General features: G+C 36.6%; 1 protein-coding gene across 1 annotated transcript; it reads right to left on the bottom strand.

Moving 5' to 3' along the window:
* Nucleotides 1–1598: 1598 nt before the first annotated feature.
* Nucleotides 1599–7382, bottom strand: LOC147866804 (polyadenylate-binding protein-interacting protein 8-like). Its single transcript, XM_087317294.1, has 10 exons — nt 6533–7382; nt 5057–5167; nt 4807–4851; nt 4644–4716; nt 4268–4380; nt 4107–4166; nt 3964–4011; nt 3814–3882; nt 2436–2497; nt 1599–2256 (listed from the first exon to the last, which is right to left on the bottom strand). Exons 1-10 carry the CDS (start codon nt 7145–7147, stop codon nt 2199–2201), a joined length of 1254 nt encoding a protein of 417 aa, XP_087173420.1. The 5' UTR covers nt 7148–7382; the 3' UTR covers nt 1599–2198.
* Between the last annotated feature and the right edge of the window lie 9019 nt (nt 7383–16401).

Raw genomic sequence — 16401 nt, 5'->3', positions numbered from 1 at the left:
TGGTATAGCTAGCTTTTGACGTAATATGGAACTATTTGGTTGAGACTTGGATCTTACCTGTAAGTGTAGTCACTTAGAGTTTATGGTTTCCTAATTAAAAAGGTTTGTGTTCATGTTGCCCATGCTAATCCTCTCACCTATTTGTTTCATTTGTTTCCGATATAATTTTGTTGTCCAAATGTAAAAAGCAAAAAAAGTAACACTTGAACTTTAACATCAACATTCAATTGTAATTTATAGTTTTTAATATTTAGTGTGCTCACCCTTATTGGTGAGCATTTGAGTATGAAACTTACATTATCATGCATGTGTGACAAGTCGTCATATTTCTCAACAATTACCATATAATCTAAGCATGTGATAATTAATCTATATTCATCCTCCACTAGGGTTTCAATGTGTATCTTCATGTTTGGGCAATGATGCTATGATGCTACCTCAACACCTAGCTTTTGTGAGTTCAAATGTGTTAAGGCTCTATGAGGGCCAAGGTTCATGGGGATAGTTAGATGCGATAGGATAAGTTCTACCATTTTTACCTTGTATTGGGGCCAATATTGAAGGTTACTACTTTCAATGTAATATTCCAATTTTGACATTTTATCGATTGTCACTTCATTTATTAGCGCCTCTAGTAATCCATCCTCAATTATCACATACTTCCTAGCATCACTTAAGAGTTCAAATACATCTTTCACTCCCATCTCTTAAATCATTTCATAAGATCAAAACCCAACTAGATGAGAGGATTATAGGTTTTTGCACCTTGCATCTAATGTTCTGAGCTTGTTTTGGCAATATTGACTAGTAAAGTTGTCTAACAAAGACTAGAAGGTCATGTGTTCAACCCCTACATTCCAAAATGGCACCTAGTAAATCAAGAAAAAGATGTATAATGTAATAGAAAGGTATCAAAGTCAAATCTAAAACCCAAGGCCTATGAATAGTAGTCTAAGAACTTACCAGTAGAGTAAGCTACTTAGGAAAGAGAGAGAGAGAGAGATTGTTCAAATGGTACAAATGCAAAGATGGAGATATTGTTCCAATTTTTACAATATTGGGGATTGCAACACAATTGGAATATGTATGCGTAATGCTTTCACGTTTGATAGTAAACATGGGGTGAATGCCTACATGAAGAAGTTGAAAGGTATTCTTATGTGGAATTTCTAGATATTAGAGCATGTGGGGATCATGTCCTCAAATACATCTTCAGGTTTTCTAGTGGCGTTAGAAGACATCCCTCTCCCTACATAGTATAGATAAGTAGAGGAGACTAAAAAGTGTTGTAACAAGTGGATTTTACATACAAAAAATATATAATAGTGTGTTTTTACCAAAAGAGAGATAGGGAGAGATTACATTTGTGATTGACCTAGCAAAATAGATGTGCAAATGACACTTCTTGACTTCAATTCTTTGAACAAAGTTAGAGGAAGGTTTACTAACTTCAGATAATAATACTAAAAGGTTAGATTTTGTTAACAAAATATATGATAACATATTAAAGACTATTGTGCTACATCAACAAAATTATTTGAAATAATAAATTGCACCTATGGAAATAGCTTGAACAAAAACAAACAAGCCAACATAAACAGAAAAAAGTTGCCCTTAGACATGGGGCAAAATATCCTTTATTGTCTTTGCATTGTGTAAAAATAATAATAGCCCATTGTGTCTTTTGCTCTTCGGCTCTGTGGTACAAAAAAGATGTGTGTGCATACGAAAATCACGTGGCTATAAACTTGGTGTCACTTGTTTTTCTTGGACTATCTTGACAAGAGCATGGCTTGGTCAAGACTAAAACTAGGGGGAGGGAATCCTTCCCCAGGGAAACATGAGGATAGGCATAAAAGGACATAGAAAAACCGATTAACTTAAAAATAGTAGTCGTAGGGAAGGAAATGACACCTAAAATGCAAGTTCGGCGTGAAATTGAATGCCATTTTCGGTGTCTCTTTCCAACTCTTTTCCTGCAAACAAAGGTAGTACAACTACATCTAGGTGTATACAACTTTTTAGTGGAACTATACCCTCTATAGATGTATGAATGATTTGTTAAGTAGCGTAGAGCACCCGACAAAATAGACCAGTTGAAAAGAAGGCTTGTGCATTCTGAAATGAAGAGCATGTAATCATCGATTGTCACCCTTCCCAATTTCCATCCTTTACTTTAATTGTAATAGTAGTAGATTTTACATGAAGAATGGCCTTGCCATGCAAGACCTTACCGGAGTTTTTGATGGACTAACCCTGCAAAACAAAAACAAGTTGGATATGGCTTAATATATAATAGTTTTAACTTTTGACACAAGCAGAGAGATTGGTCTAGTACTATGGAGCCCTCACATTTAAGCAAAGATTCAGGAGTTCAATTCTGATGAAAGAGAGAAATGTTAAGGTAGAAATTTCATATGATAACACACAATTACCTGATTGGAAGTGTACCTAGCAAAACACCACTACAATTCAGAGCACCTATAGCACTTTCAGCCTGTGGATAAAAAATAAAATAGATAAAAGAAAGAAAATTATATTCCTTCCACATCACTTTATTGATTATGTTATGTGCCTAAACAAATTATGCTTATTTCCATGTTTCTTAGGGCAGGCAAAAACTGTCAATGTCATTGTTTTGAAAATTTTCCAGATATATACTACACATACTTTTTTCATGGACAAAATCACATAAGGACAACGTGAACATCTTGTGTCATGCTACATTTCTGCCCTCACATTTGGTTTACTTTGAAGAGTCTTCCCACATGACCAATCAGGCATCCACACAATATCTTTTTGTTCAGAGTTCACTTTTTCATCATCAAGATATTGTTCACATGAGAGCATAAAATTTAAATTACTATCATCCTGATTGCCACATTATGTATATTTAGCCTTAAGCACGTTTCACCATTGTAAACTGAGTTGGCTTGCAAAAAGGGCCAGAAAATACCCCATGTTTCGGGCTTTAGGGCTAAATTACTCGAGTTAACAAGAGTTTAGCTTTAAGAGGAAGTTAAGTGAATCTACATACAGAAACCTAAACTTTTATTGTGAGGATCGTGGGAGAGGCAAAGGAATGGCATGTAAAGCTTCAGAGAGATGATGCTTGGTGGTACAGAATTGGGACACTAGATGCAATGGATGGCCGACGAAATAGCTTAACCGTAGGATTCAAGGCATGCACGGAACATTGAAGCTTATGGATCTGGCTCCACAACCACATTTTGGTATGATCTAACATGACCACAAAAATTGGAAAAACTGCCATGCCCTGTGAGATGGGAACTAGTGAACACCTTGCGTTACAAAGAATGGTGCTTGACAGTATGGAATTGGGATGCTACATGCCATTCTCAATAACTTAACCCTAGATATTGAGTAAACTTAACTCTGGGCAACGACTAACTTAAACCCTAGAGAACCAGGTCCACGAAAAATGGAATCTATGCATGTGACTCCACAACCCCACTCAGCATGACCAACCAGAAACAATTGTCACGCTCTATGATATATAGAAACATCTTTCTTTGATAATCAGAAGAAGAGAATTAGTAAGGAAGAGGTCATATACCAAAACCTTGCATTCTACCATGTTCCATACATAAATACTTCTGAATCCAGGCAAAAAAGAATAGACACATATGGGCACAGTAGTTGCCATAGGTTATGCATGACATAAATCAGAGTATTGTCATCAAATTTCAATAGTTCATGTCTCATGGGACTATCCCAGGTCACAAGATTTAAATACATACATATTTCACATTATTCTTATTGCACAAAATAGAACTAGTTTGTGATACATACCATGACAAATTCAACAAAAGCAATGCGTGTGGAATGGCGATGATCCCCAAGCAGTCTAAGCCGTGCAACCTAAACAAACAAAAGACAGTATTAAATGTATGTATCTACTTGCTTGACAACCCCAATCACTAAGTGTGTTACATAAAGCACCTTGCCACACGCGCTTTCAAAATATAGCTTGACCTCTGCCTGTGATATCTACAAGAAATAATTTTGGATCCCCCAATCTAAGACAATTAGAATACATGATAAAAGAAATCCAAACAATACTGCACTGGAACACAAACATCTACCTTCTTATCAATATTTGTGCAATAAATGGTCCTTGCACACATCTCACGTTCATCTTCAGACTGCAAAAAGGACGCATACATATTTGACACAAGCAGTCTCAAGGACAATATGAGAAAAAACTTGTGTAAGTCCCTAGTGCCTTTAGAAGTTCAAAATATACCTGAGGTAAAAATGTAGGATTTACTGGTATTATGGCAGTCTTAGAGGGTAAAACTCTCACAGGATAAAAGCCCAGCATTGTTCCAGCAAGACTAAGTGCCCTGCGAGCTCCGTCTTTGGAAAAGCAAAAGCACCAAATGTATAATGTGAATGTTTCTTTTCTTCTTCTATTTTAACAGGTCTTATTAATAAAAACTGTGCTTAATCCCTCAGAATTTCCATGTGGCCTAATTCTAAAGGGAGTACCAACTTATAAAAAGTTCCATGAGCGGAAAAGAGAAGGTAATCATATTTAGCAGTACATATAAGAGGTAAAGTAAATGTTTCTAAATGTGCAACGCGTTCCATATATTATCACATCAGATATTATTGCTCACCTTCATCAGTGAACTCTACAAACGCAAAACGAAGAACAGAATTCGGATCTCCACACACACGGCAATCCACAACCTGTCAAAGAATTCACTGAATAAATCAGCTATGAAACATCCAATCAGGTGAATTGATATCATAACATAGCATGCTATTGACAGGATTTACTTGTCCACATGAAAGAAAGAGAGCTGCAAGCTGCTCTTCCGTGACCTGCCATTCATTTTGAGTTAAAAGTGAAAGTCAGTTCTTCTATCAAGAAGTATGCAAATTTTGAGGATTGCACCTTCATAATGTTATCATAATGTTGACTTTCTATGCATATATCAAACATTTGAAATTTTCAATTCTAATGTATGAATGTTGCAAAGAGAAGAGCTAATATGAGAATCTGACAAGTTTAGGACGTTGTCCGCACCTGGTGGTCGATGTCAGAGACATAAACTGTCCGGCGAATGCTATCGTCCCATTGGGCTCTATGCAATCTGCTATTGGCACTGCGCTTTTTGGTACCATACCCATTTTTCTTCTATACATATATCAGTCATGACACTCACATTAATAAAACCAAATATGTGATATTAGTGTAAATAGTAGAACATTTACCAGTTCAAATTGAGTTTAGATTTGTGACGAAATTATGAAGCTAAATATGATCACAGTATACAAAAACAAATGATAATATTAATGAAGTGCCTTGTGAAACTCATGAAAATTGTCCACTTGCAATAGTACTTCACCTCTCATTAAGAAACTCATAGAGGATAAATGAGTTGCACATGGTGGTTTAAATTGAAATTCTATGTCTCACAAAACTTAAAATACAATCCCAACATTGAGTAAGATTGAAGGGTTTCTTAGTTAACCTCACAAAAATGCATAGACTTGCAATACCTCCTTATATTTCATTAGGAAGCCCATAAATTACACATGGATTGACTGATCACTATGAAGTCCATATCTGATGCAATGATTAATTTACATAGGCAAGTTTATTCAAATTCCAAACTCATAGTTATTTACAACCAAATAACTGATATAGATAATATTTCCACCAGGGCATTGTTAAAGAAGCCAGACTGGTTTAAGTTAAGAATGTGTTCCTCTTATTCAGATGCCCATATGTAATGCGATGGATTACATATTGTTTTTAAAAACTTCACTTTACAATAGAATCATGTTATTACACAATATTGGGTCATGTGCATACAACCATCAAAAGCAGCTGTTAAAGAATAATGAAAGAGAAATTATATTGGTGCATAGGTATGCAAACCACAATGATATGTTATATACTGCCAAACTTTACCAGATTTCCCTTGTGGTTTTCCGGCTATAATTGAATCATGTTACCCCTCGTTTTCACATTATGCCAATAATAGCATTGTACTATTCCTCAATTTCCTTTTTGGCAAGAATCTAATCCTCAAGTTCACTTATGTGTGGGATGAGACCAACGGATAATCAGGATTCATTTTCATGGATGCACATTTATAGAAACCACACTGATATGTTCTTTATCATCTGGTTGCTTAAATTTATTAGATTTCCTTGCGGGTTTTTTGGTGAGAATCAAACAATATGTTTCCTCAATTCAATAATGTGTATACTTCTATGCAATATTATGGGTGGCAAAACATAATGCAGATGCACCAACATTTGATCTAGTAAATTACAATAACCACAGTCGGCATGTTCTTTATGAGGTTACAGAGCTTTATCTGGCTTCTCTTGTGTTAGTTCAGTGACAATTAAATAGTGTATACGTCAAATCCAAATATGTGTATAATGCTATATAAGATGGATGTTAAAACACAATAGATATACAATCAAAAGAAATAGGATTTTAATGATGTATATACAAAGAAAACAACTGTTTGGAATCATAGCTAACCTTGCGATTGTTGTTAGCTTTGTTGGCATTCTCGGGTGAAATCTCTTCCGAATTGGCATGAGACAAGGGTGGGATGAACTCTTTCGCATGTGGGTTGAGCTTCGAGAAGAAATCTACGAGCTCTTGCATAGTGGGTGCATGATGGTGGTGGTGGTGGTGATGATGACTATGATTATGAAACCCATTCTCAGTCTCCTTCTCCGTGGTCTCATTTTCATTCTCGTGTCCACCTTCTGAAGACAATGACCCAGTAGAAGAAGTCCCAGACCCATAATTCTGAGTCTCGGACACAAAATCGCTATTTGGAACACTCTCGGACAGATTCCCAGTCACAAAACCATTGGGAATCTCGGTTTCAAACCCATGATCCGGACTCGATCCATCCTCATAATTGGGCTTCTTCTGAATCTCATCATCTTCCGATTTCGAGTTGTGGTCTGAATTGGGATTTTTCCCCAGATGGGGGCTTTGATCCTCCGTGTGCTTTGTTGGAGGGGAGTCTCCTATATCGGAAGGAGAGGAAGAGGAATCAAAAATCCTAGAAGATGTTGATGATGATGATGATGTTGATGATGATGATGAAGAAGAAGAAGAAGAAGAGTCTACTATAGCCATAGAAATTCTTAGAATTCCGATGGAGAGAGAGAGAGAGAGATTAGGTTAAATTTTGAAGCTTTTTCAGAGAGAAAGAGAGAGGGATGATGAATGTTCAAGAGAGTGTCTGGATAGGCTGGATCGGAAAGCAGAGAAAAACCGAGGATTCGAGCTTAGTTTGGATGTGGGCGATGGCAGAAGCAGAAGAAGAAGAAGAAGAAGAAGAAGAAGAGGAAGGAGGAGGAAGTCAAGAGAGAGAATGTGTGAGAGAGAGAGAGAGAGAATGATGATGGCTGCAGAGTGGCGAAAGAGGAGGAAGAATAGAATGAATGGATGGGGCCCTCTCTCTCTCTCTCTCTCTCTCTCTCTCTTTCTCTGAGTCTCTCTCTCCTACAATGCATGAAGAAGAAGAAGAAGAAGAAGAAGAAGAAGAAGAAGGAAGGAAGGAAGGAAAGAAAGAAAGAAAGAGAGTTGAATACCATTTGAACTTCTCCCTTTTGATGATGATGATGACTTCATCTGTGATCTAGTTGTTCATGAAGGAGAATCAGGAGGAGGAGTAGTAGTAGTAGTAGTAGTAGTAGTAGTAGTAGTAGTAGTAGTAGTAGTGAGGGTCTCATTGGTTGCTTTGTGATCGGGTCCATCATGGATCGTGTATGTCCATCACCCAAGAATGACCGCCCACAAGAGCCTTCTTCTGACCATGGGGAGCCTCCCCCGTTTTATATCAGTATGCATTACCTCTGCAAACCGATCCTGTAGCTGATTGTAACGGGTTTAAGAGTAGGATCATCAGGAAAGTCGCCATCCTAGGAACTGCTAGGACAAAACCCAGATGGATCTATGACATGCCATCAGGAAAGTGGCCATCCTAGGAACTGCTAGGACAGAAACCCAGATGGACTTTGTCACACGTTGGGAGCACGTGGGGTGGCCTAGTCTAGGAGCCTCTAAGTGTTGAGCTCTGTAAAAGCAAGCCTAGTACTCCCCTTCATTGCTCTACATCTTGAGATGTTTGTTGAGACTCTATTGGTGAGGCCAAGCTCATTGCTTTAGATCTGTTATTTCAACAACCAAGGTATAGCATAAGGTGATATTCAGTGGTATGGTTATCTCATATCCTTTGCTCAAGGGTGGTCAATGTGGCTAAGAACCCTTAATCTCTTATTATTTTGCCTATCATTAATTTGATCCATAATACCCTGCTCCTTCCCCCCACATGAAGCGTTTCATGCTTCATATCAATCTTGTTTATTACTCGAGACACGCATTGCTCCCCACACATGAAGCATGTGATCGATCAATCGATCGGTTACGTAATTTGAGACCGTCGGTCATTGGCGTTGTTGTCCATTGTAAGTGTCTGCTATCTTGCCTCAACAAAGCTTCCAACAATGCATCAAATATCTCTATCAAGTTAATGATTCTCAATCCAATATTTTTGAGCACTTCTTATTTCATCTAGATTAAATTAAATTGTATTCATCAATAGATAGAACACAAACTACGTTATGGTTTTAGTCATTTATTCATTTTATGAGACACGTTACTATTGTTAGCATTTGTTGCTTAGTAGCAAAACCTTGATTGTTCTACCGAATGTGAATTTGACATTGTCAATGAAGTATTTGTATTTTTAAGAATTTATTGACTTTTGTCAAGATGAAGTTTCTCGATTGATTGGAGAGGACAAGAAAGTTATCGAAACATCAATAAGAGGCCAACATGGCCAATGAGATTGAACAAGAGATTATGTCGTAAAATGTTGTCTCATCTGGCAACTAGATATATTGATTTCCTTATGAAACCAACATGATTCGTGAGACAAAGGCCAAGCCCATGTGGAATCAAACATACATTCTTTCAAATGCATGACCTGGATGCCACAATGTAAACCACCAATCCAACACCCAATGGTATTCTAATTGACATCAAGTTTGTTGTAAAGACGCAAACTTTTCTAATTGTTATATTCATTATAATTTTATGTGCAATAAGAAATTTCCTTGTAGATTAATTGAATTAGTGTTGATATTATTGCTTTGGCAAGAGTATGATTGTTTGTTATTCAGATTGAGTTACTACAAAGCATTATGATTTAGAATCTATAGCCAAACTAAAAACGAACATCATATACATGTCAGTGTGTCACAAACCTACCAACTATAAAGGCCATTGGATGAGTATGTACTTGAGATGCTATAATAATGGGAACTTGTCCTCATAATACACCCAATTTTTTTTTTGCAAACCCATGCATATATATGAACGGATCCGTTGCAATTGGAAACACAAAATTTCGTTCAAGCCTCATCATCGCATGTTTATATGAAAATTGGGTTTTACACTTATAACAATATTTTATGACACCAAAGGCATCGTGTTTTCGTCGTAGCTTCTAAGAAATGATCGCTCTTATTTTTTGTACGTTAATATAAGACTTTTTTGAGCCATTCTTACGTCATGTGTGGATGCAAGCATTCATGATTAGCAAAGTGACAAGTAAATGTCCATCAAATAAATGCAATAAAAAATATATCTCTCAACCCACCTGAAATGAGAATGTAACTAAAGCACAAGAATGCATAAAACTTGAAGTGAAAATAGCATTTTTGAGGCTTTCATAATTTGTCATCAAGCCCGATCCAAAGAATTGTGTTGCCCACAATGAATAACATTCCTAACAGAAAAATGGGGATTAACAATGTATCACAAGAAGAAGAGTCTCGACACTCAACACCATTAACGCTTAAAATGTTGGCTCTAGGAAACACACATTCATGACAAGCAACACGTCTGCTATTACGAGAACTCGGAAGGTTGTGGGGTTCTTGACGTTGTTCAATCGTCTTCACCATCGACGTGCGTGTTCATGTGGCATACCTTTACAGACACCATATAACCATCAAGAACATCAACGGTTTAAGACTGCAACTTGATAAATCGTATCGACATTCTACTATAACCTTGAGGGTTATCATGGTAATTCGTGTTGCATGTACCATTTAGAGGATTTAATAAAGCTCATTTGCTAGAAACTAACATCTGCAAATCTCAATATTTTGATCTTTGGTATTTGATAAAATGCTCGGGATGATTGACGTATTAACAGTATTGGAATATTTTATGTAAGGTAATGAATGCAACATAACTTTTTCAATAGAAGGCAATATATATAGTGTGTGTGCTCACTATCATTGTTTTTTCGATACGCGGCAAGGTAGCAATAAATTATTGGTTCGATACCCTACCCTACTATCCTTACCAATCAGGAAAAATTAAGCAAGAATCTTTCTTAGAATTCGCAATATGGCTCTTACCCCCTCCGCTTTACCATCATCCTAACCAGAAAAAGATTCTTGTCAACCATCCCCTATTTGATAATTACTAGTACATTTTCGCACCCCGTTTGAAACTTCTATTTGTACACCATGCTTGTTATGTATACTTCGCACTTACCTCAACATACATACTTAAAAACTCCATTACACTACTTTGCTTGCTCCATTAATATGTGATTTCCCAAGCGTTTAAGGGGGAAAAATGTATTTGTGCTTGGCCCATAAATGCAATGTGCATACATATGCTCCATGTGCTCCTTGTTTGATTGAATAAAGAAGAATGAATAGAGGTGGTGGTGTTTTTTTTTCCATGGGCCATGTAGGGAGTGTGTGTTTGTTCCTATCAAGAACACGTCCATAATATCAATAAAGGAAAACAACACAAAAAACAAAAATAAAAATAAAAATGGAAAGAGTGTACGCATATTGTCCTTAAAACTAAATGGCTTTCAAAACTTGGTCCCACCAAGACTTGTTTAAAACCCTCCTTTTTTTCCAAAAATAAATAAAACCCTTATTTATCCATCCATGTATAAGGTATCATGCTTAGTGTGATCAACAAATCAATGTAGAAAATGCATTTGTTTAATTGCATGGTCCCAAATGGAACAACTAAGCCTTTTGGGTGGAGAGACTTAGTAAGTAATTTAACCATGACGAATAAATAAAGTCGTAGAAGCAAAAACCATTTGTGTCTATTATTTCCATTATGTGACTATACAGAAGTGGGTTGGTGGTTGGTCGAGCAATTGTGCATATAGTCATAATCAAGGAAAGAGAAAATCTCAATTTTTGAGATCATATTGAAATATTGTCTTGTTTTTTTGTTCTTTAACTATGTAATGGTGGTATGTATCTATCGTTACGATGGTGTAAAGTTTTGCACAAAAATAAGAAGCTTGTAAATGAGAAGTTACGATAAGATTATATAGTCTTTGGGCTCGTAGGACAAGAGGCTTGCAATTTCATGATGCAAATGAAAGGAACTTGCTCCAACAACCGATGTTCCTTAAACTATACTCATAACTCTCTTAGGTAACCATCAACAATTCTCACCACATGATTGCTCCCAGCAAAGAGAGAGAGGGTGTATTATTGTCCGCATGATGCCAAAATACTTACATGATAGGATTATCCTCTAGTGAAGGGGGTTCCTAAAAAATAGGATTTCCTCTCACTATTTGTCATTTCTTCAGAGGTGGTTGCAGTGTGTGGTGAGCGATGGGAACTATACCATTATATTAACAATGCATTGAGTATGAAATGTTTTTCATCCTCAATCTCATGATTCCAACATGATGTGCATGTTTGGTCCTCAGTTAGGAATTGCCACATTTCATTCTTAATGAATGGTTCATGGTTACATGTTTTGAGGAGCATGATCGCTCTTCTATCCTAGGAGGCTATGGGGATGAAAAGGTGGGGTTGGTCATGTTTGAACATCTCTCAATAAGTGTCCTAACACCTGCCGTTTAAAAGGGGATGGTATTGTTATAGTTTGATTGTCCTATTCCATGCTTCACATTTTGTTGTTACGTTGTTCAAAAGATGAAACTCGATGTTTACCATGTGCATATTTTCTATGAGTAATCCCAAACAAATTATACCTGGTCATTTAAAGACTTACGCATGACTAGATTACATAATTTTATTTTGTTAGTTTTTGAAATCTTGAGGTTGCATTTCCATGTCTGTAAATTGTAAATTATATGCTCACATTTCCTTCATTTTTATAACTTTGGCATAGACCCTCATGATAGCGTTAATTTCAATGAACCTTATCTTCATCTCCATAAGCACCAAGTAGGAGGTGGTTTTGTTTTGATACCTAGGTTTTACCAAAGAAACATAGTCATATCTTTCTCCCATTCAGTTTTTGAATATGCTCATTATAAATCTACATATAGAAGAGCTTAAACTACTAGATGATAGTGAACTATTATCATCAAGAATGTCCTCTAGGATAGAAAAATAACTTTACAAGAGAGTTGAACTCATTAGTACAACAAAGGGTTTAGCCAAATGATAACTAAGTAAATGCTTCACATCATAGTTTGATGTATTCCTTATCCTTGATCTCCTTATTGCAACAAAGTATGCACGTGTTGGTTGCTCTAACGAAGCCTCTCCAAGCTCCATTCTAAATTCTAAGACCATACCATGGTTTAAACTCCCATTTTGAGGAGCACAATTGAGTACTTGACCCCAATATGACATCATATGAACATATTTTGCATCTTTTCAAAGTTGCTCTATCAAGAGGGCAAACATGCCCTCCCCAAATTCCCGCCAAATGTAATGATACGTTTATAATATTAGAAGAACTTAAATGACAAAACCCTTCACTATTACATATTGATATCCATATGGTGACAAATATTATAAGAGCTTTTATGCAAGACTCAAGTCTCCCACTTACAAATATTTCAAAACATCACTTCATGTCTCATCTAGTCACTCATAACTAAGGTCAATTCCCTCAACGTATCCTATGGAACCCATGTATCAAGGATTAATCTAATCAACTACTTGGATCATGTAAGGGGTTGTCATGGGGATACATTGCAGAAGGCCCAGGAAAAAGTATAGAATGTTGGAGACGGTTTATGTCATTGCCACTACAAGATCAAGCCAACATACTCCATGGAATCATGGGCGGATGGACTATGAGATCGAAAATCATTAACACTATTGATTAGGGAAGTTGCTACTCAAAGGCCGACAATGGAGAAATGGATAGGCTACGAGGAGGAGGGATCTTTGATCACGAGAGGTAGGGGAACACCAAACAGGATCAAAGGCTCTGAATTGCGAGACACTGAGCCCACACAGAATAACGCAATTTGAGTACTTGCATATACTGGTCATAAATGGATTGTAGACCCTGATCTGATCAAAGTACAACCCGATTGACTCATGTACTCATGAAAACACATGGCTCCGTAATGTCAGTTGGGATCCTTTGCAATGGACATGGCGTGATCCTTACACGGGACGGGGCAAGGAAGCAAACCCATCCCTTTTTTCCAATTCACAACTAGATTGGGTCACCGCATCCTAGCTGCTCAAACTGCCCGAGAGCCGGCTGCTGCAAAGGTTTGGCACACATATCAAGTTCCTCACACAATTATCACCAAGTTTTGGCAAAAAATCTGGAAACAACAACACGCGAGGCGAATTACCACATTCCAATGGCTATTAATACATAAGTCACTACCTATGGGAGCATGGCAACATGGGAACCTTAGCTCTCCTAATTGTGTAGAGTGCCCAAATACAATAGAATCAATACGACATGCTCTATGGGACTGCCTAGCGTCCTATCGAATATGGTTAGGGGTTGGCTGCTTGTTGCAATTATGCCAGGTGCAAGGCTCAATCAAGTGGGGTAATATATGTTGGCTATCTTGGCAAACCCTAGTTGGCAGATACGAGCATCAGGAGGAGGGGAGGACTTTGGTGATAAAAGCACAAGAGGTTTTTTTCTCCGCCAACAGCAATGTCCACTCAACTCCTCTTAATGACAAATCTCAAGTTGTATTGGAATTGGTCAACCCAATAACACTCTGGATTCTATGGAAATAACGGTGTAGACGGGTCTTCTCCAACCAAACCGTGCATCCAACAATGTTACTGCAAGAGATATGGAGTGAAATTGTAACCACTCTAAAGAGCCAATATGATGGCCTCAATGGCGGCTCTGATGGAGTTGAAAGACAACGAATAGCCTTCATCCAACAATGGTCATCCTCTCCCTTTCTTGAGTCAGTGGGCATCCACATAAGATGGAACTATCATGTCCCTAGAGGGATTTGTACATAATGATCCCATTTCTAAAATTTTATAACTAATGGAAGGAGTTTTTTTTTGGAAAAAAAAAAAACTAAGGTCAATTCCCTCATCAAGACACATTATCATTATGTACCTCACATTAAAACACAAATCATTCCCATAATCAAAACGTGAACAAACTTTCCCCCAAGCCGTCAAGTATATGTGTTGCCTCAAGCAAGAGCATAAATAGTGTTTTGAACTCCCAGAGTGCTATATACAAAAGAAATGGTCAGGGCAAGGACCAGGGGTGATGATATTTCCATGCCGGTCTTTAAGATGATATATACATAGGCAACTTCCTCCGATTATGGTTAATACATACTCGATCACTACACTAGATAATAATTAAGACATATAGATAGTTCAATTAAATATAATAGATAAAGAAATATGATTCCATTAAATAATAATAATTAAGAAATATAGATGGTTCAATTAAATAAAATAGATAAATAAATATGATTATCTCAAATAATTAGATTTGAAAATCTACATTGGCAAAAGTGATTCATAGTGGGAAAGGGGACAGGGAATGAGAACCATAAGGTAACCCCAAAATTGGGCACCAAAAGGTTGTTTTGAATAGAGAGCCATTGGCCTTTTAGACAAGTTGGAAACCCTAAAGATTACATTTCACATCACAACCTCATCCATCAAGCATACACCATGCCACATGTTATAGAGTAGTCTTGATTCAAACTTCTAAACATAAACATGCCCAATGTTTTTATACATTTCGGACTATGCCCAATGTTCTAAATCTGAAACATTAATGCCTCTAGGGATATTATAACAAAATATGATTTTACAAAAAAAATATGATGTTATTTTGCTTAACAATGAGTAAGGGCCATATAATCAAGCGATGAAGAAATCCTCTTCAAATTTAATATAACATTTCTTTTAACAATCCACGTGTATCTCTCAAGAATTCATTCCATGATTCCATTAAACACCCTATGACTATGTAGCCTATTTGTATACAAGTCTATGCTTCATTATTGTTCTATAGTTTTAATAAAAATAATACTATAAACAACCATTATGAAGTGGACGAAGAATTCAGAAAAGAAAAGAAGAGTAGGGGGCATGCAATTTTGTGAGAAACAAACCAAACCATATTTATTGAAAATGGAGGACACCTTCACATGGTCACACATACGTTCTATCCAAAGATTAAAACAATGTGCCTAATGGAATTTTGCATCACTCTAAATTCTAACCTTTTGCCCAATATATTCCTTCATTCATTGTAGTCCTTTATTCCTTTCCTACTTTAGTGGCAACATAATTACCGGCCTCTCACATCAATTATAAACTCATTGGATGAATCTTATTTTAATGCACAAATGCACACGCACATACGACACACACACACAACTTCATGTTTCTTGTATAGATTAAAGTGCAGAGCAATACAATAAGTACAAACTCAGCATTCATCACATGAAATCAATAAATCAAAATGAATAAATTATCACCATCAAGACCTTAATTCCCTTTTCTTTCACATTTTGTCCAAAATTGCATTGTTGATCTTAATAGTTCATTCCATGATGCATATTGTCTATCAAATAGTGAAATTCCACAAAGAATTATTGCCACTCAAAATTCTAAGCAAGAACTTCAATTGATCAATATACGTTTTATAGAAGTTGTTTGTAGTCATGATTTTTTGTGCTTAGGATTTTTTTGGGTTATTTGAATAACTTATGATGGTATTTGCTCAAAAATTGATGACATCATATGCCCTTGTGGTTATGACATTTTGTGTGGGATTTCATCTCTTCAATGTTTGTCTCTTGGGGAATTGACTCAAGAAAAGGAAGCATATGCAATCTGGTGCATATCTGCATAAGGATAAATTTGGATATGTATACAATTCCAATCGTATATGCTACAAATGTGGAAAATACAAGGAACCATTGATGTTCAAATTATTGAAGCCATGGCCCATGCTTACACTTCCAAACAAGGAGGGTCTTGCACAAGTTTTCAATATACAAACATTTGGTCCAAGTAGACATGAAAAGACAAAGTCATGAGCAGTTCCAATTGTATCCAATCGTTGATCAAGAATATAGTCATATGTTATTGGCA

The sequence above is a fragment of the Azolla caroliniana genome, unplaced genomic scaffold (assembly GCF_043228905.1).
Source record: "Azolla caroliniana isolate FFs.n. ecotype wild unplaced genomic scaffold, voAzoCaro1.0.p SCAF_3, whole genome shotgun sequence".
NCBI classification, from domain to species: Eukaryota; Viridiplantae; Streptophyta; class Polypodiopsida; order Salviniales; family Salviniaceae; genus Azolla; species Azolla caroliniana.
Note: the sequence above shows the minus strand (reverse complement) of the source record. Positions and strands in the feature narration are given on the sequence as shown.